At 37.5% G+C, this 26,317-nt stretch overlaps 1 protein-coding gene across 1 annotated transcript in view; it reads right to left on the minus strand.

The window, feature by feature from the left end:
- lrba (LPS responsive beige-like anchor protein) overlaps positions 1 to 26,317 on the minus strand; it is a 626,133-nt gene that overhangs the window by 199,604 nt on the left and 400,212 nt on the right. Inside the window, exon 40 of the mRNA XM_052010590.1 lies at positions 877 to 994. Coding sequence (XP_051866550.1) covers positions 877 to 994 — 118 coding nt within the window. The remainder of the gene's footprint in view (positions 1 to 876; positions 995 to 26,317) is intronic.

Consider the following 26,317-nt stretch of genomic DNA (forward strand, 5'->3'; position numbering starts at 1 on the left):
AACAGATGCAGAATTGCAAGCCCCTTTGTCTACACATAAATCACAGTTTTCAATGGGCAACGGGTTATTTCCGTTTCTCCGCTGAAATCCATTCCCAAAAAAGATTTCCTGCTGCAAACATGACCATGGATTTAAACAAACTTTGCTGCATGGACATCATCACAAAGTTGGAGTAGGCTACATTAGTATTTTGTGGAAAAATGTGTCACAATTTTAACCCATGCTGGGTCAACAAATCCATTAACTATTTTGCAGAAGAGTTCAGTTACAATATTGTACCTTTTTTTTTGAGGTATTCCAATGCATATGTTTAGAATGAAATTTATGCAATCCAGTTAATTTCAGAAATCTAAAATAATGCAGAATTTTTCTGGAAGAACATTTTGATTACCTGTCAATTATTTTGTTAAAAAAACAAGACTACATAAAGACCAAAAATTATGGTAGACTGGCGGTTATTAGTGATTGCTACTGACTACATTTGGATTATAATGAATAGTTTTAACAGCTGGAGACACAAGTGTCGCTCTAGTTTTAACAACTTCTCTCTCCCAATTTAATAGTTCTAAATAATATAAAATTTGAAAGAAATTATGGGATCAGAATCGATATTTATAAAACAGATTAATTCATTCCCATCTCCAAAGTATAGTTCTCAATGTCACTTCTTCAGCAGAACAACTTTTACATAGCAATTATTGAACATAATTTCCATCATTTCTAAGTAAATAATTACTTTTTTTCATGTCCAAATTTCTCCACAGTGCTGCAAAGTTTGTTTATATAGTACAATAACTTCACATATATTAAATAATTAAGCATAAATATACCAGCAAAAATAACTAATGGTCATTTATCATTAAGAGAAGGACTTACTTCGATTAGCAATAAAGATTTCTAGTGCAGTATTTTGTAGCAAATAGCGCCTGGAGAAAATAGCACGGATTTCGCTGAACAGCCATTTTCCATGAAGTCCTTCAGTATATGTCAAAACCTAGGAACAAAGATGGAAACAAATGGCTAGTCTTACAGGGAGGAAGCTTGTGTTTTATTAATGAAAACATACAAATAGCTTAACAGAAGAATTAAAATGAATTGTATAATCTCTTTCAAATGTAAACATTATCACAGAAACAAATAGTTAAAAGAACATGATTGTGTGATAAATTTTTCATGAAAAAGCATACATGAAAAACATCTCTGATATTATATAATTTATTAAACAGTTGTGCATGCTTATGTGCAAAATATATACGTCGTTTAAAAAATACCTGTTTAAATAAATATAAAACACAATAGATATCTCAATGATAATATTTGCAACATCTGTAAGATGCATTACTAAATTTAAAAATATAGTGCAACAATATTCTCACATAAAATATATACTATACTATGCAATATGTGTACACAATTTACCCATAACTATTTTTAAACAATGCATTTTACTGATAATTTATTGTTCTAGTAACAGAAAATAAAATGCCACACACTTATATATTTTTGTTATTGATAAAGCTGAATATTTTGTGCAGAAATAAAACACTGTGTACGTGCATGAGACAGGCAGACTTAATGTTTCCAGTTAAACTATTGGAAGAGTGAGTCGCACTGATGCACATAGATTACTGCAAGGATCTTTAATTATTTATTTATTAAGAGAAAGTTATTTTAAGATCTTAGTTGTTAATGTGTCAATGTTTAGAAGCAGCTCTTTCCTTTATTAAAGAATGCATTACCTAAAATACATTTTCTTAAATCACTTTGAGGAATGAAAGGCACTGGATTCTTATACTGATCAAAACCTTTTAATCCCATATACAGAAACGTTCAAAGCAATACGCTGCCTATGTAAAAGGTTAAGTATCATTTTGTCAGCTAAACCTAAACAAAAAACTGCAAATGAACTCGGCATAATCTCTCCATGGAATTAGTGGTTGTCAGAGTAACTCGTTACAATGCCTGTCATCTCAGCTGACAGACACAGATGCTTAGTCTGCCTGCACAATTCAAACTAATCCTATCCTTAGCCTGAAACCACTTTGTGTCTTTGTTGCTCCAGTTTTGCCTTTTATTTTAAAGCCTAATTATGAAGGTGTTAAGGGACAACCGGATTGGGCCACTTTTCTGCCACTGTGTAGAAGACAGCATTAATCAAAAATATTCAAATAGGACTAACAGGAGAAGAAGGCTCATGATAAGAGTTTCTTAAAGTACTCATTAAAACAAGGTGACAGTAGTGAGGAACAGCTGAGGCCTGGCTAAGCAAATCTGATTCCTCTCTGGAATAGTATCTGCCTGATCTGCAGCTTCACATCAAAGTCTCTGGAGTTCAATTAAAACTGGATTAGGTGGAAGCAGCCCATCTTTGGGACTTTTAGGTCTCTGGCACTCTCTCACTGACAGTACCCCAGATGATGGCCTCTGCCTCCACTGAACCAGTTGCCATAGAAACTGCATCTCTGCCTTTGCTCTGCAATGGCATGCACAAGATAACCATTTGAAAGGTGCAGCAAAGGAAAAAAAGCCACAACTTTTTTTTGAGCATTTTGAGTTTGTACTCCTATGTTTCTACATATAATTCGTTGTTGAATTGACTCGAGGCTTGCATCCTGTCTTACTCCATTGAAGTAATGCACTAAAATTTCTTGTGCATTGTATCACAATCACAGCAATTCATAAAATGAGGTTGAACCTCTCAGTTGAATGCATCCTATTTTATCTACCAGCTAGTCAGAGATTTAATTCGATCTACCCTAAACATCATCTCCAAACTCAAATGAGAATTTACTATTTCAGAATTTGGTTAACTTTTTTTTGCAAAAAATAGCACTTTATTTCCTATAAATATCTGATACAGATGACACGAAATCAGATGAACAGCAACTCTGGACTTGTCCTGATAGAGTAGAAGAATAAAATGACCAAGGGCCAAATTGTTTCCTTATTGCTCTGCATGATGTTAACAGATTGCATGAAAAAAAATCAAAGGAAGGTCAGGTGGAAGTACACAAAAATAACTAGTCTGCCACATTCGCAGAGCCCTTGATTTTTTAAAAAATGTCTTTGAGTAAATCTGCATGTAATTACTAAGTATGTGTATCTAGTTACATGCAAACTAAATACTTCTGTGATTTTAGACTACCTCAGTTATTTGGTGATTACAGTAGTGTTTACTAGGAAGTTGCCAAAAAGAGGACCAGCTCAAAATATATATTCAATATTTGGCCTTTTTAGCTTTTCCTTCCCAAAGAAACCTAATCTTGGACTACTCATGAACAATAGCTATGATTCTTGTGAAATTAACATGCCATATCATATAAATTAAATACAAGCAGTTTTTATGATATGGATGATCTATTACTGAATATATGGCACATAATAAAAATAGCAATTCAATGGAACCAATGCAGACAAGATTAGTAACAGTAGTGTTTTTGACATTTTCAAAGATATCTTACATTTCAGCTTTGATGAGATGCATTGTACTAAAGTATCTTTGGCATTTTGAGTTATAAAACAGGATTGTGGAAAATGAGTGAATGCCTCCCCAGGCACAGCTTAAGGGCTAAATATTCACAGCAAAATTATAATTAGGCTACAAACTCAATTTATCCAAGTAATTATTTTAATTTACTCTCTTTGTTCCAGACTGTTCAATGTCAGAAATTGTAAAAAAAATTAAAAACAATGTGCCCCATTTCCTCATTATGTAACCATTTTTTAAATCTTGTGTTTTCTCTTTCAATTACTGGTGGTGATGATAAACCAGCAACAAATGATATATCAAGTCATTTTATCTTATCGCTTAGAGGCTCAGTGACAATGAAGTTCATATTTCACTGGTTTCATTGAAGATTGTGAAAATTACTTGCCCCTTTGACCTCAAATTTCACTCTAAGACAGAAATTTCTCTTCTGCAAAGTAATGCAATTTTTCAGATGTCAACCTTTAGCCCAGCTTTAAAAATTAATTTCATTTATATTAACCATGATATTGATATTTTCATGGGTTCCCTTAAGAACACCCTTTGATACATGAAGCAGTGACTGGCAAATTGATGTCTCTAGGACGACCAAAACTATTTTATTCAATGCTGCCACATCAGACAGATTTATGACAGTCTGAAATTCTTATTTTGTAATGTAATATTTGTACTGGACGGATGCACCTCACAGCCCTTGCCTGTAAATAATTTAGAATGCCACTAGCTGGGACTTCCCTTTTTGCTCTATGCCTTCACTTGAAATCCTGCTTAGAAAAAAATAGCCTCAAAGATGTGAATGCCACAGAGCTGCACTTGATTTGCATTTCTATGAGCAAACGAAGCTGATAAGGTTCGTCAGACAAGGTACTCCGGCCTATACAAATGAAGTTTAGATAAGTATGTAGGTCCCTTCAGAGCTACCTTCACGAGGATCTCTTAAATCTAAAATACTGTCATCTCATCTCCCTGTTGGATTTTGATTGATTGCACCTCTTCCTTATGTTCATTAATCTCATCACCTTATCTTTTATACCACTTCATTTTACCAGAAAGGTAATAATAAAACTCTCATCCATTATCCTTTTACTGATCTATTCATGTGGAAATGGTTAATAACATGTTACAAATTGAGCTTCAATCACCTAATTTTCTCCTTTGTCAAAGGGATATTAGCCCAAAAGCAAAAAAAAACAATTTGTTTCATGAGGACGAAGATCATCAATGATGACATATGAAGTGAACATTTCAAAAGTTGCTTATTAAAATTGTCCAAATAGCATTACATCTGTTGATATCAAATCACAAACTTGGATTCGTCAGTAGGTTTTGAACAACAATCTTGTCAAATCAAAAAAAAGCTTGTTCTAAATAGTGTCTTTAACACTGTAAAATATACTAAGACATCTTTGTGTACCATCATCAACTAAAATTTGATACAGAATCTAATGAAAACAAATGTGAAACATTTATAATCAAGGTTTTGCTGAACTAGGAGACAATACAGCACAGCAAACATAGAGACAATGGGAACTGAAAATCAAAAAAAATGCAGATACTGGAAATCTGAAATAAAAATAGAAAGTGCCAGAGAGATTCAGGTCAGATAGTATCTGTAGAAAGAGAAACAGACCTGAAACATTAACTCTTGTTTTTCTTAGATGCTACCTGACCTACTGAGTCTTTCCAACACTTCTACTTTTACAAAAGAGGTGATTTGTGTGGACGACTTAGTGCACATTAGGGGATAGACAGCAGTTTTGAGGGCAAAACCAGAATTGGAAATAGTCAGTTTCAGAGGTAACAAAGGCATAGATGAGCGTTTCAGCAGCAGACAAGATAAGGCAAGAGTGGGAAAATAGGGAACAAGTACTAAGGTGAAAATAGGCAATCTAGAAATGCAATGGATATATGACCACCTCCGTCTCTCTCAGTCCTAATCCCGCTAAACAGCTCATCACTGAACCTTCCTTCCTGGCCTCAGTATTTAGGTTATATCATTCTTGATTTTCTTTCCTCAAGCACTGTCCCCTTCTCTTCAAACATATCATCAACAACCATCTCCTTACCTTTTAATTTTAATTTGGATATCACTCGCAAGACCAGCGTTTATTGCCCATCCCTAAATACTTGATAAATTGTGCTACTATCTTGAATTGTTGTAGTCTTTCTTGTGATGGCATTCCCACAGTGTGTTGAAGACAGAGCTCCAGGATTTAGTCCCAGTTGTGATGAAGACTGCAATACATTTCCAAGCCAGGATGGTGTACAATTTAGAGAAGAATCTGCAGATTGTGGTATTCCTCTCTGTTCTTGACTTTCTTGGTGATCATGCTTGCAAATGTGGGAGATGCTTTTGGAATAAGCAAGGTGACAACCTGCTGGTGGCATGTATCGCTGTCATGTTACCCAAGTTATGGAGGGAGTATTAGCAATGCTGGAATGGGGTGGTACTTGGAGGCTGCTTTGCTCTGGATGGTGTCAGTCTTCTCAAAAGTGCTAGGAGCTACACTCATCCATGCTTGCAGACAGCATTACATTACAGCTCTGACTTGTGCCTTGCCACAGTACAAGACCATTGAGATTTTAGGAGGTAATATTCTGTCCCTGACTGTTCTTTTAGCTATATTTACGTGACTGATCCAATTGTGCTTCTCGTTAGTGGTGAACACCCCCACCCTCCACCACACCTACTTGCCAATGCAACACATCAGGATGTTAAATGAGAGGATTTGATGATGGCAATGCCACTGTTATGCCAAGGGAGGTGGTTAGATGCTCTCTTGATGGAGGTGGTCAGTGTTCAACATGTGGCACAAATATTACTTGCCACTTATAATAAGACACTGAGGCATAATCTGATAAGTGCTACTGCATGTAGGCATGGATTGCTGAACTTTCTGAGGGAATGGATTTAAAAATAAATTATGCAATCACTTGGGAACATCCCCGCTCCTGATCTTGCAATTGAAGTAAGGTCATTGATGAAGCAGCTGAAGATGTTTGGGCCCACGACAAGACACTGAGGAATTCCTGCAGTTATATACTGGGACAAGCATGACTGACCACAACCATTTTTCTTTGTGTGTTGTATGACTTCAACTATTGAACTATTTTTCCCTCTCTAATGTCCATTGACCAGTTTTGTCAGGGCTCCTTGATGCCACACTCGGTCAATTGCTGCTTTAAAATTAATGGCAGTCACTCTAGTCTTACCTCTAAAATTCAGCTTTTTGGTCCATGTTTAGACCAAGGCAGTAACAAGGTTTGGAGCCATGCAGCCCTGACAAACCTATCGAGCAGGTTATAGATGGTTGTGGCACCTGACAGTGCTGAAAATGACACCTTCAACCATTTTGCTGATGACTGAGAATAGACTGATTAAACGATAATTAGCTGGCTTGGATTTGTCCTGCTTTTTGTGACAGCACATACCTTCGCAATTTTCAGTATTGTTGGGTATATTCTTGTTATGACTACTAAGACAGCTTAGTTCTCGCCATCGCTAAGAATATAAATAGAAAGAGTAGGCCATTTGGCCCCTTGTGCTGAATGAGGTCATGATTCATCTTTTTACCTCTGCACCACCTCGATATTCTTTAATATCCCAAAATTTATCAACCTCTATCTTTAATATACTCAATGACAGCTTTGGCAACACACTTGGATAGAGAAATCCAAAGATTCACTACTCCATAAGGGAAGAAATTTCTTCCCATCTTAGTTCTGAGTGGCTGACCCTTTATTTTGAGACCCCTGATTCTTGATACACCAGCCAGGGGAAAAATTATTCCTGTATCTACCCAGCTTGAGTAGAAAACAAACTTGTACATTTTAATGAGATCCCCTCTCATTCTTCTAAACTCCAAAGAGTGAAAGGCAAGTCTGCCTTCACTGAACTCCCTCCATTTCAAATATATTCTTTGTTAGGTAAGGAGACAAAACTTACAATATTCTAGCTGTGGTCTTACCATGGTTATGTTAACTTGCAGTAAAGTAATTTTATTCTTGTACTCAAATGCTCTTGCAAAAAGGCCATGGAGGCCATGTTTCCCGTAAGTAAAAGCAGAAAATGTTGGAAATACTCAACAAACCAAGTAGCATCTATAGGATGAGAAACAGAATTAACATTTCAAGTTAATGACCTTGCAGCAGGTTTTGAATAAAGGTCATGGACCTGTGTTTCTTTCACCACAGATGCCAAGTGACTACCTTAGTACTTCCAGGATTTTCTGCTGTCATTTCAGATTTCTAGTGACTGCAGTTTTATGTTTTTCAAATACCATTTCCCAGTTTAAATGCTTACTGTACCTGCACATTCATTTTCAATGATTAGTGCACGAACACCCAGATCCCTCTGAACACCAACACTTTTAAATTTCTCACCATTTAAAAAGTATTTTGATTTTCTATTTTTCTGCCAAAGTCGATGACTTAACATTTTACCACATTCTTTGTCCATTCACTTTGCCTATTTATATTCTGCCAAAGACATTCTGCACCGTCTTTACAACTCCCACTCCCACCCAGCTCAGTTTTATTAGCAAACTTGGATGTATCACACTTGATCCCTTTATCCAATAGATTGTGAATAGCCAGAGCTCAAAAAGTGATCCTTGCAGCAACCCATTTGTCCACTCTCAGCCTTTCTAATACATCATTTGAAGTAAATCAAATTGGTTCAAGACGGGCTTCAGCAATGAAAGGATCCTTAGGAAGAAGCTAAAATGGATCAACTGCTTGATGTTTCCATTTGAAGATGGCTGCAAATACATCAGCTTGTCTTTGGCACACATGCTGGAACCCAGCTGTTGAGCTTGGTGATTTTAATGTTCTTACAGCCTCCTCCTTCCATTAACCATTTAATTCCTAATCAGTATCCACAAGTGGATGTGGCAGGACTGCAAAGTTTTGATCTGATCAATTGGTTGTGAGATCGCTTAGCTTAGCCTATCGCATGCTACACTTGCTGCTCACTTTGCATATGGTTCTGATTTGCAATTTAATTGGCGTAGCAGCACATTCTATACTCACTGTTTTTGCCAGCTTGCCCTGCTGCACATCTCATTGAAATAGAGTTGGTTCTCTGGCTTGATTATAATGGCAGAATGAGGGATATACTGGGGTAGGATGTGGCAGATTGTAGTGGAACATATTTCATAGCACCTCATGCCCAGTTTTGAGCTGAAGATTTGTTCCTAACTTATTTGCCACAATGGCAATGCCACAAACATGGTCAAGAGTGTCCTGTGTGTAAAGACTGGACTGTCTCTCTTCTAGGATTGTTGGTGTTCAATCTTGCCAATGCTGTCAAAAAAGTTTAACCTCCTGTAAAGAACAATCTCATTACCAACGTCTCTTTCATGTCCAAAGTCCATGAATATGTTGCAGCTTCCCAAGGTAATCCCCATCTTTCTAGAATTTCTTGTTTGAATTTCATCAATCAGGTTTCTACATTGGACACTATCCTGAAAATACTCTGATCCAAGAATCTTATACAATACCCCGTCTTCAACCATTTGAGTGGGGTCGCACTCTCCTTCCATTCTTATCTATTCACTTGGAACCAAAGAACTTGTTCTAATTGTTTCTGTCCCAGCTGTTATTTTCATTGTCTGCCATGACCTATACTTGGACCCTTCTATTTCTCACCTTCATCTGCCCCTTAGCAACCTCACCCAGGAAAGGTAATGCCAATTTCAGTTTCCAGATTTACACTGATACCCAGATCTACCATACAAACACATCTGTGGGGCTCCTCACAGCCTATAATAAATCAGTATATGAACATACATTTATCCCACGAGCAGAAATATGCTTCACTAAATATTGGGAAGACCGAAGTCATCGACTTCAATCCTTGCCACTAACTTTCCTAATCACTGTTACTAGAACATCAACAAGACTAGACAGTTTTACAGAATGACCATGTTCCATCAGGTTTCTGAATAATCCATGAACACTACCTCATTATTCCTCTTTTTTCACTATTTATTTATTTTTGTAATTTATAGATTTTTATGTCTTTGCACTGTACTGCTGCTGCAAAACAACAAATTTCATGTCATATGTCAGTGATAATAAATCTGATTCTGAGTCCTTTGTGAACTCTTGGCACAAGCAAAATGATTAACAAATAGAAAACAGTAACCTTTCAACTAATTTATCACGTATTTGGAAAATAAATGTTTTTCTATTATTAATAGTTTGCCACAATAGGTATATACAGAGTCAATGGGTTCATTTTAAACCATTATCTACCTCTTTCATTTGAAAACCAACTTCTATTTAAAGAACACTTTTCTTAATTCTTTTCCATTCATCCAGAACAAATGAGCAGCCATTTTTAATCTCTAAAACACAGATTGCAATACTGAATGTAGTATTATGTTTTTTTATGTTTTATAAAGCATAAATGGAAAATAGAAGTACATGTATTTTTACAACTTCTGGCTTGAAGTGGTCAAGACATTTCAAATATAGAAAAACCGGGATTCAGTAAAGCCTCTGAGTGTGGAAAATTTGCATCTTGAACCTGTCGGTGCCCTTTTGATCTGCTCAACAATAAAGCATCAATACATACTGTGAAGCCTCTCAAGAGAGTTTGTTAGTGCTAGAAACAAAATGCACGAAGCAAAATATTTTTGCAATTTGCCTTCTTCAGAGCACTGATCAGATAATTGGTCAGAAGGTTAAACAGTATCAGTGCCTGCTGCTTCATTACATGCAACAGCCTTTCACTCATTATGCCACGTTTTTATAAAGTAAAGAGTTCCTGTGTTACAGATCATTGGTTTGGTGCTGAAGTAACTGCATCTTTATCTAGTGCCGCTGACTGGCCTCTCTGTACTCCATATGCATTTCTTTACAATCAGAAATGTCATTTCTCATCAGCAAATGAGTTCATCAATTTAATGAGCGTTCACACAAATCTGGCTTTTAATGAGAGCACGTACCACTGTGGCTTGGGCTCTGCCCCAGTGCTGCCAAAATGCAGTTGATGAAACCATGACATAAATTTGAGAATACATTTCTCTTTGTGTGTCTCCTTCATCCAATTAATTCACCATAAAATGCTCTTACACCCATGTTATTTCTGTACAATGGCTTAGAAACAGGAATACAGCAGTGTTCTTATCTAACAATATCAGCAAATTACCTGCTAAGCAAATAATCACAACCAAATAAATTGCAAATCTAATTTAAGATTCAATTCGTTGACCAATGTTTAAATTTCTCACGAAATATTTTAAATTAAAAAAACAGATGGCTCAAGAGACTGCACGTCCCTAGATTTTAAATTACAATTTGTTTCAATACCCAGCAAGTTAAAGAAGGACTATCAAATTGTCCAAAATAACAAAAAGTGTTTCAAATATAAAGTGAATTTTATTCTTTAACCTGGAATCACTTGTCTGCATATTTTAATTAGCTTGACAAAAAAACAATAATTTAGTCATTACTTCATGGTGCCATTTCTGAATTTAATTCTTACAGTAACAGTTCAGGCATTAAAGCACAGGGGCTGATGTGTTTAAAGTGACTTGTTTCACTTTTGCATGTATCGTGAAACTGTGTTTGTGTTTCAAGTTTTCTACAAATTTTAGGTAACAGCACAGCTCCTCGGCTTCCTAATGTAAAAAAATATATCCACTAAGACCAGTGAGGATACAATGGTTACAAAGGTTATATTATTACCAACAAGCATAAAGACAAAATAAAAAGTCTGAAAATATCATTATAATATGAAATAAGCAACATGCTGTGATAAAATTAATGATTTCATTTACATATAAATATACACAATATATTTGAGGAAGTGTATTTATGCAAAACTGCACTGCACACATGGAGAATTTATAGAAGGTAGAATATAATGAGAATAACTATAAATATGACGTTTAATTTTTTTTTAAAAAATAGCTCAGAGTAATTTTATCCTTTTCTTTACTGAACACATACTTTCTAAATGATCTCACATTTGTCTGTACTCTCTTTTGGTAATTGGTCACTCCTCATTTGTAAGCCTGAACAGCAAGCGCTAAAAGGCACTGGACAATGGAGGATGACTAAGTTTCAGGCATACTTCATCTGACTTCGACAAGCACAGCCCCTTTCTAACATTCATTGGTTTTGATCAGTATCGGGAACCATGGATTAGTCATTCTTTTCTCTGGGCCAATTGCTGTTTCAACTATGATCATTTGGCCCAACAAAGACAGCAAATAAGAAGCCACTTAGACCTGCCTAAGTTTGGATGCCTTCAGTTATTAGACTACTATGATGGGTCAAGAAGAACAAGGAGAATTGAGACCAAACTGGAAATACAACCCAAGAAATGAATGGCTGCTCTACTGCTCTAGAAACATATGGCCGCACAGAAAGCCTGCAAAAGGAATAATTATCAAATCGCAACAGTAAGTTAAATACATCTATGAATATTTAAATTTTGTTTTTATATATAGAATCTTTCCCTTTTCTGGGGAGTCTATGGGTGTTATTTTAAAACAGGCCAAGATACCAATAACTTCCCTTTGGTATTAAGATCAAGTTGAACACAGAACTGGAAAAAAAAGTAAAATCAAATATTTTTTCACTGCCATCCAGGATGTGTTAGTACATCATGATACATTTTACATGGGCTAACACTGTAAATGTGGACAGGGGAAATTATACAAACAAAAGTTCACTCAAAGAATTGGCAAAAATATTCCAACAAGAAGTATGCAGACCTAAGTTTATTTCGCCATAAACAGCCTTTGCCATCAGGACACAAAGCAATGCTGGCAAATTTAATCCTTTTAAACTAAACTTTTCAGTGTCATAACGGTGTTAAGTGCGATGCGACTTGAATGGGCTGTCACAGTTATAAACTGTGGAAGGAAAAATTTTGATTGATAATGCATGTGAAGTACCTCAAAACATTTTGCAGTTAAATGTACTACATAAAAGTTAATTATTATTGTACATCAGCACACATGAAATACTTATTTGTTCAAGTTTCTCTTGAACATCAAAAGCATGGATGAGTGTGTGTCTGAAGAGAGAGGGCATGAATTTAACAAGAGTAGTAAATCTAAATTAGTTGGAAAAATTCACTGGCATTGCAGATAAGAGTGCCTATGGATGTTACCTATATGGGCTTTCAGAAGCTACTTAATAAAGTTTGCAAGAGCGGATGTTAGCAAGCTTGAAAGGCGATGAAATTGGAGGTAACCTTGTCACACAATAATTGTTTGGGAGGAAGGGGACAGAGAGTAGGGATAAGGGAAGGTTCTCCGATTGGCGGAATATGACATGCCGAGATCCTCAGGGAACTGATTGATGCCTCCGCTTTTCATCTTGTATAGTAATGACACATATGAATGAACAGTGTTTCCAGTTACTATGACCCATAAGTTACAAAGGAATACAGACTGAGCAGGCATAATCAGGAAAGCAGGTGGAATTCAATGAGGGGAAAGTGTGAAGTCTACTTGGATTTTAGAAAATCAAATTGAGATGATTCCTTAATGTCAAAAAAGATTTTTTTTAAAACAGGAACAAAGGAATTTAGGAATCGATATTCACAAGACATTGAAAGTTAGCATATAGGTACAAAAAACCCAATAGGCTATTAAGTTAAGAAAAAAGTAGGAGCAGGAAGGACTGTAGCCTCTCAGGCCTACTCCACCACTCAATGAGAACATGGCTGATTTGATCATTATTGATTCTGATTATTTGTTCTGATTATTGGCTTCAATTCTAATTTCCAATCTGTTCTGCATAACCCTCAATTCCCATATAGTCCAAAACTCTATCTCAGCCTTGAATATACATAATAGCTTACCACACATGGCTCTCCAAAAATACACAACCTGTAGAAAAAAATCTTCATTTTCACAGCATCTAGCCAGTCAAACCTCCTCAGAATCCAGTGTCTCGGTAAGCTTCCCTCTTCTTCTAAATTCCAGAAAATTTAGGCCCAATTTAGTTAAAATGTCTTCAAAAAGACAACCCTTTCATTGTAGGAATGAATTCACTGAACCTTTCTTGTATTGCCACCTTAAGCAAAGGTGGCCTTGTCAAAGCTGTCTATAATAGTAACAAAATTTCCTTCCTTTTGTTCTCCACCCCCTTTGGTATTGGTATATTATTGTGACTTGTTCTGAGGTACAGTGAAAAGCTTGTCTTACAAACCAATTGTACAGGTCAATTCATTACACAGTGCAGTTACATTGAGTCAGTACAGAGTTCATTGATGTAGTACAGGTAAAAACAATAACAGTACAGAGTGAAGTGTCACAGCTACAGAGAAAGTGCAGTTCAATAAGGTGTGAGGCCACAACAAGGTAGATCGTGAGGTCATAGTCTACCTCATTGTATAAAGGAACTGTTCAATAGTCTTATCACAGTGGGGTAGAAGCTGTCCTTAAGTCTGGTGGTACGTACCTTCAGGCTTCTGTATCTTCTACCCGATGGAAGAGGAGAGGAGAGAGAATGCCCTGGGTGGGTGGGGTCTTTGATTATGCTGGCTGCTTCACCAAGACAGTGAGAGGTAAAGACAGAGACCAAGGAGGAGGGGCTGGTGTCCATAATGTGCACAGCTGTGTCCACAACTCTCTGCAGTTTCTAGCAGTCCTGGGCAGAGCAGTTGCCGTACCAAGCCATGATACATCCAGATAGAATGCTTTCTATGGTGCATCTGTAAAAGTTGGTGAGAGTCAAAGGGGACAAACCAAATCTCTTTAGCCTCCTGAGGAAGTGGAGACACCGGTGAGCTTTCTTGGCCGTGGCTTCTACATGATTTGACCAGGACAGGCTGTTGGTGATGTCACTCCCAGGGAACTTGAAGCTCTCAACCCTCTCGACCTCCGCACCATTGATGTAGACAGGTGCATGTACACTGCCCCCCTTTGCTGCAGTCAATGACCAGCTCTTTTTGTTTTTGTTGACATTGAGGGAAGGTTGTTGTCACGACACCATTCCACTAAGCTCTCTATCTCCTTCCTGTAACTCCGACTCATCGCTGGTTTGAGATAAGCCTACAACGGTGGTATCATCTGCAAACTTGTGATAGAGTTAGAGCAGAATTTGGCCACAAATGGTCAAATTTGCCTTCCTAATTACTTGCATGCTAACTTTGTGTGTTTCTTGAAAAGAGAACAATCCAATCTCTCTAAACACCAAACATCAACAGATATTGATCTTAATCATCCTACTACACTACAATCCGTTGCTCTTTGTCTTCTTGTTTGTCTGCTCATTTGTGCTTTCCAGCTTCTCATGTCCTTTTGCTTTTTGCAATTCCTTTTCTTTGACCTCTTTTTTCCTTCCCTATGCTTTAATATTCTTCAATTTTCTCCTCAATGAGTTGCAGAAGAAAACAGAGAGTAGAAATGGTCCCAGAATTTTCCTCCATATCCAACACATCATTCTCTGCAACTTCCGCCACCTCCAACGGGATCCTACCACCAGGCACATCTTCCTCTCACCCCCTCTCTCTGCTTTCTGTAGGGACCGCTCTCTCTGCGACTCCCTTATCCACTTGTCCCTCCCCACTGATAACCCCCTTTCACTTCTTCTGCAACCGCACCAAATACTACACCTCCTCCCTCACCACCATTCAGGGTCCCAGACAATCCCTCCAGGTGAGGCAGCGCTTCACCTGTGAGTCCAAGGGTGTCATTTATTGCATCCGGTGCTCCCAGTGCGGCCTCCTGTACATCGGAGAGACCCGACGCAGATTGGGTGACCACTTCATTGAGCACCTTCGTTCTGTCCACCGCAACAGCCAGTACCTCCTGGTGGCCACTCACTTCAATTCCACATCCCATTCCCATACTGACATGTCTATCTGTGGCCTCCTCTACTGCCACACTGAGGCCAGATGCAGATTGGAGGAACAACACCTCATATCCTGCCTTGGGAGTCTCCAACCTGATGGCCTCAACTTCGATTTCTCTAACTTGCGGTAACCCCACCCCTTCTTTTTCTCCCCCCCCCCCCCCCACTCCTTTGTCTTCCCTTATTCCTATGACTCTCTTACCTTGCCTTGATGACCTACCCGTCTCCTCTACTCACCTCCCCCATCCTTTATTCCATGGTCCACTGCCCTCTCCTACCGCATACCTCACATATCACCTGAACTCACCTATCCCCTGCCTGTGTGTGCTCCTCCCACTCCCCCCACCTTCTTATTCTGGCTTCTGCCCTCTTCCTTTCCAGTCCTGATGAAGGGTCTCAGCCCGAAATGCCAACTGTTTATTTCCTTCCATGGATGTTGCCTGACCTGCTGAGTTCCTCCAGCACTTTTTATGTACTACCCCAGAATTTGGTTTCTGGGAATGTGCAGCGACATTCTTGTCAAGGCTTTGACGTGGGATTCTGAATGTGGCTAGGCAAGACTCATTATGTATGGAGATGCTTAGAAAAGGGTGCACTTGAAGTTTGAAATGATTAAAGGATGACAGAATATAATAAATAATTTTGAAAATAGTCAGCAAATCAGGCAGTATCTGTGAAGAGAGTTAACATTTCAAATTATTGAGCCATTGCATGGAAACAGGCCTTTCAGCCCACCAAGTCCACACTAACTATCAACCATTCATTTACACTAATCCAACATTAATCCCAATGTTTTAATTCTCCCTACATTCCCATCAACTTTCCCCAGATTCTACCACCCACCTACCCACTAGGGGCAATTTAAAGTAGCAAATCAACCAACCAAAATGCACGTATTTGGGAAGTGGGAAGAAACTGAAGCACCCAAAGGAAACATGCAGACTCAAGGAAAAATGTGCAAATTCCACACTGACAACACTGATTGAATCTGGATCTCTGGCATTATGAGGCAATAGCTCCACTCGCTGTGCCACTGTGCTTCCCTAAATCGATGACCTTTCATCAGAACAGATGTCAGAATATGTCATGCTATTTACAAAAGAGTAAAAGTCAAGACTGTGTAAAAGGATGCAAATCATATATGCTTCTTTTAATTGTTCTTATGTGATAAATTCTACATTGAGGCCATTTGGAAGGTTAATTGAGAAACTGTCATGAAGCCTGTATCACAGTTGAATTTGGTACAATTTATATCTTGTGAATAGGAAAAAAATCTAAAATTAGAGAAAATGTTTTATATAATAACTTGGAAAATGATTATAACTAACCAAAATGAACAGTAATACATATATTCAAAATTAATATCCAAACAAAATATTAGATTTGATAAACAAGGGAGGTAGAAGAAAATGTGTCAAGTTTCATTTGAACAGATAGACAGATTTTGAAATATGTACATCTGAAAAATAAAGGCACTAACTTATTGTTATGCTCATAGATGTTAATCACCTTAACATCTTACACTGCCCGTCTGTATTCTGGTCTTAAGGCTTCACAAAATCAGGGGTTTTTTTTTAATGGCTGAGTGAGTTTGGGTTTAATTGTAAGAGAAGCAAAGCCTTTAATAGATTGACTCATTAAGCATTAGGCCCAGTACACTATTTTGTCATTTAAAGACAGAAATCTCTGGAGGGACTGAAGCAACAATATGGTAGCATCTTACTAAAGATGACTGAATTATCTTAAAAAATGTACTGAGCTTTTATTTTTCTTTACATATTTACAAAATTTTTGTAAGGATCCACAAAGTAGTCAAAACTGTCTAGTGACTGCATCTAAGCAAGTCTTTTTTTTATTGGACAAAGATCCAAAAGAACAGATTTCCCACATATACTGATCATGTTTTATGAGAGGGTTTCCCCCGAGGTCAACGTATGCATTTTTAACTTTTACATTCAAACAGTTTTAACCTCCTGAGCTGCAGGGCAACATTGGTCAATTATGGATAAATCAGAATAAAAGAGGGATAAAGGTAACATAAGTAAGGAGATGACGACCGTGAAATTTGTGAGACGTACGCAAATTGGGTTATCTTATCCTGGCCTTAACCTTGTGATCTGTGTAATAATCACCACTTTATAGGACCAAAGAATTCACTCACACTGTGCACCACCACTTCTTGGATAATTGCAGCAGAAATAATTCATAAATTTCCTATTATTGGGAATATGACTATCAAACATTTTCTTAATTCCCACCACTTTTTACTTACGTTTACTATTGCTGTCAACATTGGTTGCCTTTCCTGCCTCCTCAAGTTCCACAACTGCTAATAAGTAAACTTGTTCTAATCCTTGTATTATTAAGGCTTTAATTGGATTGGAGCCAGGGTGGGGTATAAAATAGACTCTATTCAGTCAATGGGACTGTAGTCTTAGAGACAAGAATCTGAAAAGTATTCTCGAAAGAAAATCCACAGGGATTCAAAGATTAAAAGAGGACTCCGCTGAACCCACCAGATCCTCAACTTGTAACAAATTGTTTCCTTAAACAGGTAACTTCTGAAAAAATGACCTTTGCAATCCAACATTAACCTGAGCTGGTGAATTCTATGTAACCAGGGAGGAAAAGTGGCTGATTGTGCAAAAATGCTCAAAAGAAAGTTCAAACAAAAGTGTTGTATTTACTTGTTCCAGTTAATAATACTTACCCTCTTCAACTATAATACCCAATACAGTAAAACTGCCCCTTAACTAATCTAAATATCAGTTGAAGTAGTAAGGTAATTCAAATGATTCTGAGATTGAATGAAGGAAAAGTAAATAAATACAAGAATGTGTACAAAATTAATTGTGTTAGTGTAAAGCATTAATCAAAAAATAATGTAAGATATAGGATTTATGAATCCAGTTTCATGCACATTTAAATTTCACTGAGAGCTTAACAAGAGGCATCATTTAGCAACTGATTTACAACAGAAACCATAAGCAAGTCCTGGACTGGTCCTTTCAGGTAAAGCTTTGGATTCTGCAGCATATTTACTTTAAAGCCTAAGCAGAGAGCATAATCAACAATGCCTACATACTACATCAACACACTTTTGTTCCTGTTACTTCAAGTTCACTATTTTCTGCATGAAGACAACAGTGTAGATCAAAGACAAACCACTGGTCTCAAACCAAGGCCGAATTTAAATTATGGTAATAGAAACAATTCACTATGCAATCCAAAGCTGGGGACCAGCTTGTACTGGGAAGATACTCCTGTCAGAGGATTAAACTACAAAGTTCTGTTTGGAATGAAATCCATACTAAATTCATTTCAAAAGGATCTTTATGCTGTAAATGAGGTGGCAAATATTTCAGATACTGACGGCTGCTTGACTCTACAAATGCTGAGCCTGAATGATTTACGATGTATTTCCGTTTTTAGTCTGTCCGCCCACTAAAACCCTTTATTTGTGTAAAGAAACTAACATACAAAAATGGTCTTCCAAAATAATTACAAAATTCAGCATAAAGACTGGCAAATCATGCTATTGATAGTTTAAAACTAGTATTATCAGTATCTGTCTTCTGTATTTTCATGAAGGGTAGTCAAAAGAAATTTGTAATTTTTATCTCTACCTACACATTACATTTTAAGGCAAAGAGTTAAAACTGTTGGTTGATGACATTTACCTGTAGCTTGAGCAGTAACTGTGGACATGCGTGAATAATGGGATAAATGAAAATGGGAAAAAAATGTAGATGTTGGATATCAGAAATAAAACCAGAAAGTGCTGGAACATCAGCAAGTCAGGCAGAACCTTTCCACAGATGCTGCCAGACCTGCTGAGTGTTTCCAGTGTTTTCTGCATTTTGTTACTAAACAGGCTAAACCCTTGTTCAAGTACAATGAAGAAGCAATAAGGGTAATGAAGGTCAGAAACAATGGTAAAAATTGTGGGGATATCTGCTAGACTGAGCCTACATGATGAGATAAACAGCCTTATACAGAACATAAAGCTGTTCATATGTAACATACAAGGCTGTGTGTCAACTGTACAGTTTCAGCCCTTCTCAGACACATATAAAAATTGACATTACTATTAATCAATTTACAAGACTTTGGTACTCCCAGAGCTTTCCCTTCCATGTGCTTGAATAAACTGTATATCACTTGAACTTGATGGACTCACGAGTGGTCTTTGTCCCACAACAATCTACAAACTTAACAGTCACAAACCCAATGAGAGATTTCACTCTCACTGAGGCTGAACGTCACAATTTAATCAAGTAGCCATTGTGATGCAAAACAGTATGCTGGAGCTTGATTAGGATGCACTATAAAATGTTGTAATTCAAGCAAATGTTGACAATCTTCCCCTCCTGGATATCATATGACATGTAACACACCTTTGAGTGGACAATTATACAGCAGCTTGAGAAAAATGTCCTCCCTCTGATATGTGACATTGCAAAAAAAACTTAAGAGAGTGGAAAATTTGTTCAATAAGTTCATATGCATCATGCTATTATAACACAAGACCATAAAGAATAGATGCAAAAATAGGCCATTTGGCCCCTTGTACCTGCTCTGCCTTCAATAGGATCAGGATCACTGCCACTTTTATGTACTGACTTCTCATCCCTTGATTTCCTTAATATCTAAAAATCCATCGATATCTATCAAGTTTACACTCATCAACTTATCCTGCGCAACCTCCTTTAATAATAATTGAAAAGATCTACCACCCTCTGGGTGAAGGATCTCAGTCCTTTATGGAGAACCCCTTATTTTGATACTAGTTCCAGACACCCCAGCAAAAAGAAACATCATCCCTGCATCTTCTCCATAAAGCCATCAAGAAATTTTTATGCTTCATTGCGATCACTTCATTCTTCTGAACCCAAAAGAGTAAATCCACAATCTTCTTAATCTCTCCTCAGAGCACAAACACCCCCATCCCAGGAATCAATCTGGTGAGCCTTCATTGCACTCCATCTATCACAAGCAAATCTATTTTTAGAAGACCAGACCCATTCATGATTCTAGGTGCAATTTCACTAAGACCTTTACAAATGTGAAAGGTATCTTTAATCGTACTCAGATCCTCTTGCATTAAAGACCAACTGCATTATTCCTACAAAACTTCACTAATAGATTGCATTACATGTATGTTTCCAACTGCAAATAATATTCAATAGTTAGAAGTACAAACTCAAATCATGCAAGTAGTACAGCTCAAGCCTTTTAGCAAATCTTACTTTGTAAGTAATTCTAGTTTCCTAATAATGTAATAGGCATTCTCTTTCAGTGAAGATAAGGAACAAAATCATGAGTGATTATATACACTGTCATTTCAAAATGACAAATGTCACAGAATTGAAGATATTGTTGACAGATTAAGTTACAAAAGGAATGTTATATGTATCTGATTTTATTTCAGCAAGACTAACATGCTCTAAGCTTTAAATCAACTTTCACAACAGAAAATTATATTTGCTTCATATATGAATTATTTCCTTGAGCTAAGAAAAATCATGTAATGCTGACTGTGGAGTCCGTTGGAAGGGGAATGCCTGCTCAACAATGTTGAAAGCAATCCATTACAAAGTAATTTGTTTCCTTTATAATCACACTATGAATTCAAAATCACATTCATTCTCACTTACATTATATCTCACAATATCAACATAACCAGCCCTTGAATTTCCAAATCGTAGAGTGAATTAATTTTGCTGGTTACAGGATTTGTTTTGTCATTTCATATGGTTACATGTCTAAACAAATGGGTTTGGTGTGTATGGGTGGCAGAAGGGGGAAGGGAGCAAAAGCTTCATACCTTAGGACATTGTCCTTTCACATTTTCACACGTTCAGTCAGAATCTCTATTGTCAACATTTTCAATTTATTGTCCATTAAAATGTTACATAGAGGTTCCTCTTACAATTTGATTGTCTCAACATGCACACCATTTCTCTGACCTAATCTCATGCAAAGGCAGGGCTCCAGGAGAAACACTGTTTACTTATACTCTTCCAAATTTATACACTATATTCACTGCTCACATAGTAGTTTTGACTATTTAGGAAAAAACGAAATAAAGAAAGCTTTATTAAAACACTTCTGTTGAGCAAATTACGGGTGCCCTGGCTCTCCACTTCCTTACCATTGTAACTTGCACCAAATTCCAATCTGATTTCAGACTCCTGGACTGTATCAATACAGATTGACAGAAGATTGATCACCTTATCTTTTAACTGGGGACATTACAGCCTATCAACCTCAATATTGAGGTCAACAACTTAAGATCCCATTTTCTTAGACACCCAGTTGCTGGTAATGGCTCGATTGTTACTATTTAAAGCTTCTTTCAACCCATCTTTTATTTATTTTCTTACCCTTTTACTATTCTCTTATTCCCATTCTATTATTCTATTAGATCATTTCCTCACTCATGCCTTCCAGTTCAATCATAGATCTTATCCTTCCCTCCCTCTGGTTCTTTATTTCCTTACCAATTGGTACATCTCTCATACTTCTGACTCCTTGAATGGTTCCACCACTGTCTGTTTATATTTAGCAATACATTCACAATGTGAAACAAGATCCAAAATAATAGAACGAAGCACAAAACAGGATAAAAACAAATAAATCGCAGGAACAGGATTTTAAAATTAATCTGGAGCAACTTCCTAATGGAAAAATATGGTATATCATAATACTAGTTAAAGATAACAGTGATTACTGGAGGCCACAAACTGAAGATTGACCATCATCTAAAAAAAAGGAAGGTTTTGATCAAAGTGAAAGAAGTAATCCTATCACTCTTGTTCATCTATTCAATTTTAACCATGTAATTAGTAAGTATGTTACAGTCACACAAAGAAATGAAGATTTATTTCAAATTGCCTATACCTTTAAATTGTCTACTGCACAGAGTACAACAGATGAATCTATCATGAAACAGAAAGAACAGGGAAATTGTGATTTGTAACATATGGAAGATGCCTTTGCCATTTTATAGGTTGGCCCCATAGTCAAGCCAAAACAGCAGCAGCACAGTCTTTTTGCACGGTCAGATTTAAAGTTCTCATTGAAAAGATAAGGCAACGCTGATAGTAGACCACATACGGTAGAAAGAAACCAAAATTATCTCTGGCATCAGAGGAAATACTCAATGGCCCAGATTTTGTGGTCAGGTGTGAGGCAAAAAACTGCTGCCTATACAAGTCTAGTGATCTTGAGGCTAAGGACATCTTTTAATTTCACTTTCGTCAGACCTCAGTTTAGTTAATTCCTGGTTGCCCACCAGTCACGATGTCGTCAATCTGGTTCAGCAGCCAAATATTACACAGTTCATCAGAGAAAGGAAATCAGGAAACAATTGTTTATTAACTCGTTAAACATTATACAGTGTGATAAAATTGAGTGAAAATACAATTGAAGTAGAGACTAAAATATCCTAAACATCAAAAAATTTATTTCAAAAATATTTATCTGGAAAATTAAATATACACAATGCACATACATAATACATTTTTGGGCCAATTGGCTTCAAAGCAGTAATTAAGGCCTAGAGTTCCATTAAGAACTTACTTAGTCCTCTTGTAAGTATAAGGTTTTTTGGATATCTTATCAAATTAATTACTTAACACATAGCTGAAATTGACATTAGGTCAAGTGATTTTGGTTTAATTGCAGAGAAATCTGTAAGCTGCACATCCTGTGAAAGCACTCTGAATCACTGACAGCAACATCAGAATTTCAGTATTAAGCTCCCCTATATGAAAAACCTAAAGTTAGTGTCAGTTACAGAGAGTAATGATGACGATATGATGACAGTTTCGCCATCGTACTACCACGAAATCCAGAGAAATAAAGCGGCCCAGATTCCTCTGTCAGCAGCAAACTGACATTTGCCACTGACCTCGAAAAAAGCTGCCCACAAAGATCTAGTGATCCCTGTGGTGTGGATGTCTCTTCAACCCCACATCCTCTGAGGGAATCTCTGCTTCCAGAAAACAATTATGTCAGCAATTAGGCTGAAACTGCCAATCACAATGAAGAATCAATTTACAGAGTGCAAAACAAAGACTGGAACATCGATAAAATTAAGGCAGAAACTGAAATATCAAACTTTTAACAACAAAGTAAAAAAATATGTCATTTTAAAATCACATTTTTTGAATTACTTCCGCGATAAAGCCTATCCACACGTGTAAAATTAGTTGACTTTAAGGACCAGAAGTGTAGTTATTATGTTTGGTCTACTGCCATTAAAAATGCTTAGTTACACCTCAAGCAACAAAGGATAACATGCTCAGAATTCTGTTTTACACTGTAAAGTGACTTACCTATTACATCTGTGCATTCAGCACCAAAACAGTGTGGAAGGTATGGAAGAGGAAATGCATCATAAAACCGTAGTAAGAATCACAAGAACATTATCTATTTATTCACTTTTCAGGATCTGTGTAGCCACTGACAAGAACAGCATTTACTGCCCATTCCAAATAGTCTTGAAACCACTGCAATCCTTCTCGCGAAAACACTACCAAAAATGCTGCTGAGGAAGAAGTTCCAGGATATAGATCCTGCAGCAATGAAGAAATGGCAATATATTTCTCAGTCAGGGATGGTGTGCAACTTCGAGGGGAACATGTCGGTGTTGTGATCCCATATATCTGTAGTCCTTGTCCTTCTTGGCGATAGAGGTCATGAATTGGGAGCAAAGGTAAGTAACTGCAGTACGTTTTGTAGATGGTACATACTGTAGCTACTGCACACCAATAGGTGCAGGGAATGAATGTTAAGGGTAGTGTATAGGGTACCAATTAAGATGTTGCTTTGTCCTTGATGATGTCAAACTTCCTTAATGTTGTATTGAGCTATATTCAGACACATTCCTTCTGAACCTTCTGTTGGTTTCTCTACTTTTCCATTATCCAAACCCTTTTGGATGGCATCTTAGTCCCTTTGTCAGTTTCATCATTATTACCATTCATTCCAACACACACCTTGACTCGTATTATTTTAAAGTGGAGCACAAAGCATATAGTGAGGCTCACATTTACCGAGGGCATATCAGCAGGAATCTGGTCTCCAAGGTCCCAATTCCTTATCAATGAGTCCTGTACAGCACAGGGGCCTTCCTCACCTTAGTGGTGTAGCCTGCTGACAGAATATGTTTTAAACAAATCAATAAAGACAGATGCTCAGGACTACCAGCTATCAAGAAATGGCTGCTGAATCTTCAATAAGTCTTAACCTAGCACATATTCAGGGCATGCTGTTGGTGCTCTGTTGCCGGGCTCTACAAAGAGTCAGAGCACAGTGAGAAATGACTAGGATCTCTCGGAAGTTTTGTACTATCCAGTGAGTGGCTAAGGCTGTCATTCTGGTCCTATTCCACTAAAATGATGTGTAGTCGTGACCCATTCTGGGCATGTTGGGGCAGCAGCAGACCTACTTAGGTAATCCCATATCCCTGTCCCTGAATTCATGTTGAAAAACACCCTCTTGCTCAGTTTTTTCTTTCAATCCTTAATCTTGTTGGTTAAGGAGATGCACTGTTTGCCTTGTTGTTTACCGAGGTCCTGGATGCCCTATTGCCCACACTTTGCTGTTGTCAATATGCATTTCCAACAACTGGAGCAAACATTTTTTGAGCTGAAGAGTAGAGGAATAAAACAGTTTGAGAGGTACTGACCAACATAGGCATGAGTATAGTGCATTATAATGCTGGCAACTATTGTCCTCAAATGGTGAAGGAAATGCATGCTCAGGGTTGTGATTGGGTGCTGAGCAATAGGCTGTATTATCCTGAATGGGGTGGAACTTCTTCATTGCAGTTGGAGCTGCATTCTTCTAGGCAACTGGAAAGTACATAGCCACACTCCTGAGTTGTGTACTGATGGTGGAAATGCTACAAGGTGTCAGATATAAGTTACTCGCCTGGGATACCCAGCTTACCTACTCCTGCAGCCACAGCATTTATGGAGCTGGTGCAGATGAGACTGGTCAGCTGTGACATCCAGAATATTGATAGTGCGGCTATGGACTGCTACATTTTCTGGGGAGTTATGAACAGAATTGGATTTTGCAAGAATCAGTGGATGTCCCTACTTTCAACCTTTAGATGGAAACACAGTTACTAATAAAGCAGTACATAATGGGTGGCCTAGGAAAATACCCTGAGGAACTCCTGTGGTGATGTTTTGAGACTGAAACAACTGGCTTTCAATAACAACAATTTCCCTTGCATAGAACATTGATAATACAGGAGATCATTCCAGCCCATCATGATATTGATAGCCCAGACACTGAAATGCATTTCCTTTGATGTCCAATAACTTGAGTTTTATCAAACTCAGATGCTGCCTTGATGTCAAGTGCAGTCATTTTCCCCTTAGATCATCCCCAAATATTGTTTTACTGGCCCCTCTTTCATTGCTTTCTTCTTCAACCCTGATCTCAAAAAGTACCCCACTTTTTTTTATTCATCTGATCTGTGCACTGATATCAGTGTTTAGGGAAGTAGAATTGGATGAAGTAGAGAAAAGGTTCACTGCATTGCTATTTAAGAAGAAAGCAGGAATGAATTGACAAGCACTGGCAGGAAGCCAAATCAAGAGTTGAAAAATAGTAGGAAGGGAAAGAAATTAAGATGTTATATTGTCGTCCCGAAATTAATTTTCCCCTTCTGTCCGCTGTAACACAGTGCCACGAGGTCGATTCGAACAAATATCTTTATTAGCAGTGCACCACTAGGAGAATTCTCTTCAGCACTCACTAAGAGTCGCTTCCCGAGTTCTCCCCGCACAAAGGGTAGACAGACATTTATACAGGAATTGTCACGCACATCCCATGCAAACGGCACCGCGAGTTTCGGTCAAGCTATAGAGATCCCGAGACAGCTATCACACCTCTTGTCTTCGTATAATTGAGTTATAATCAAGGCATTCAAAGGCAGGTATCACCCTTCATTGTTCAGACCAAGCCTTCACCTCGATGTTAATT

This window comes from Pristis pectinata, chromosome 2, assembly GCF_009764475.1.
Source record: "Pristis pectinata isolate sPriPec2 chromosome 2, sPriPec2.1.pri, whole genome shotgun sequence".
Classification (NCBI taxonomy): domain Eukaryota; kingdom Metazoa; phylum Chordata; class Chondrichthyes; order Rhinopristiformes; family Pristidae; genus Pristis; species Pristis pectinata.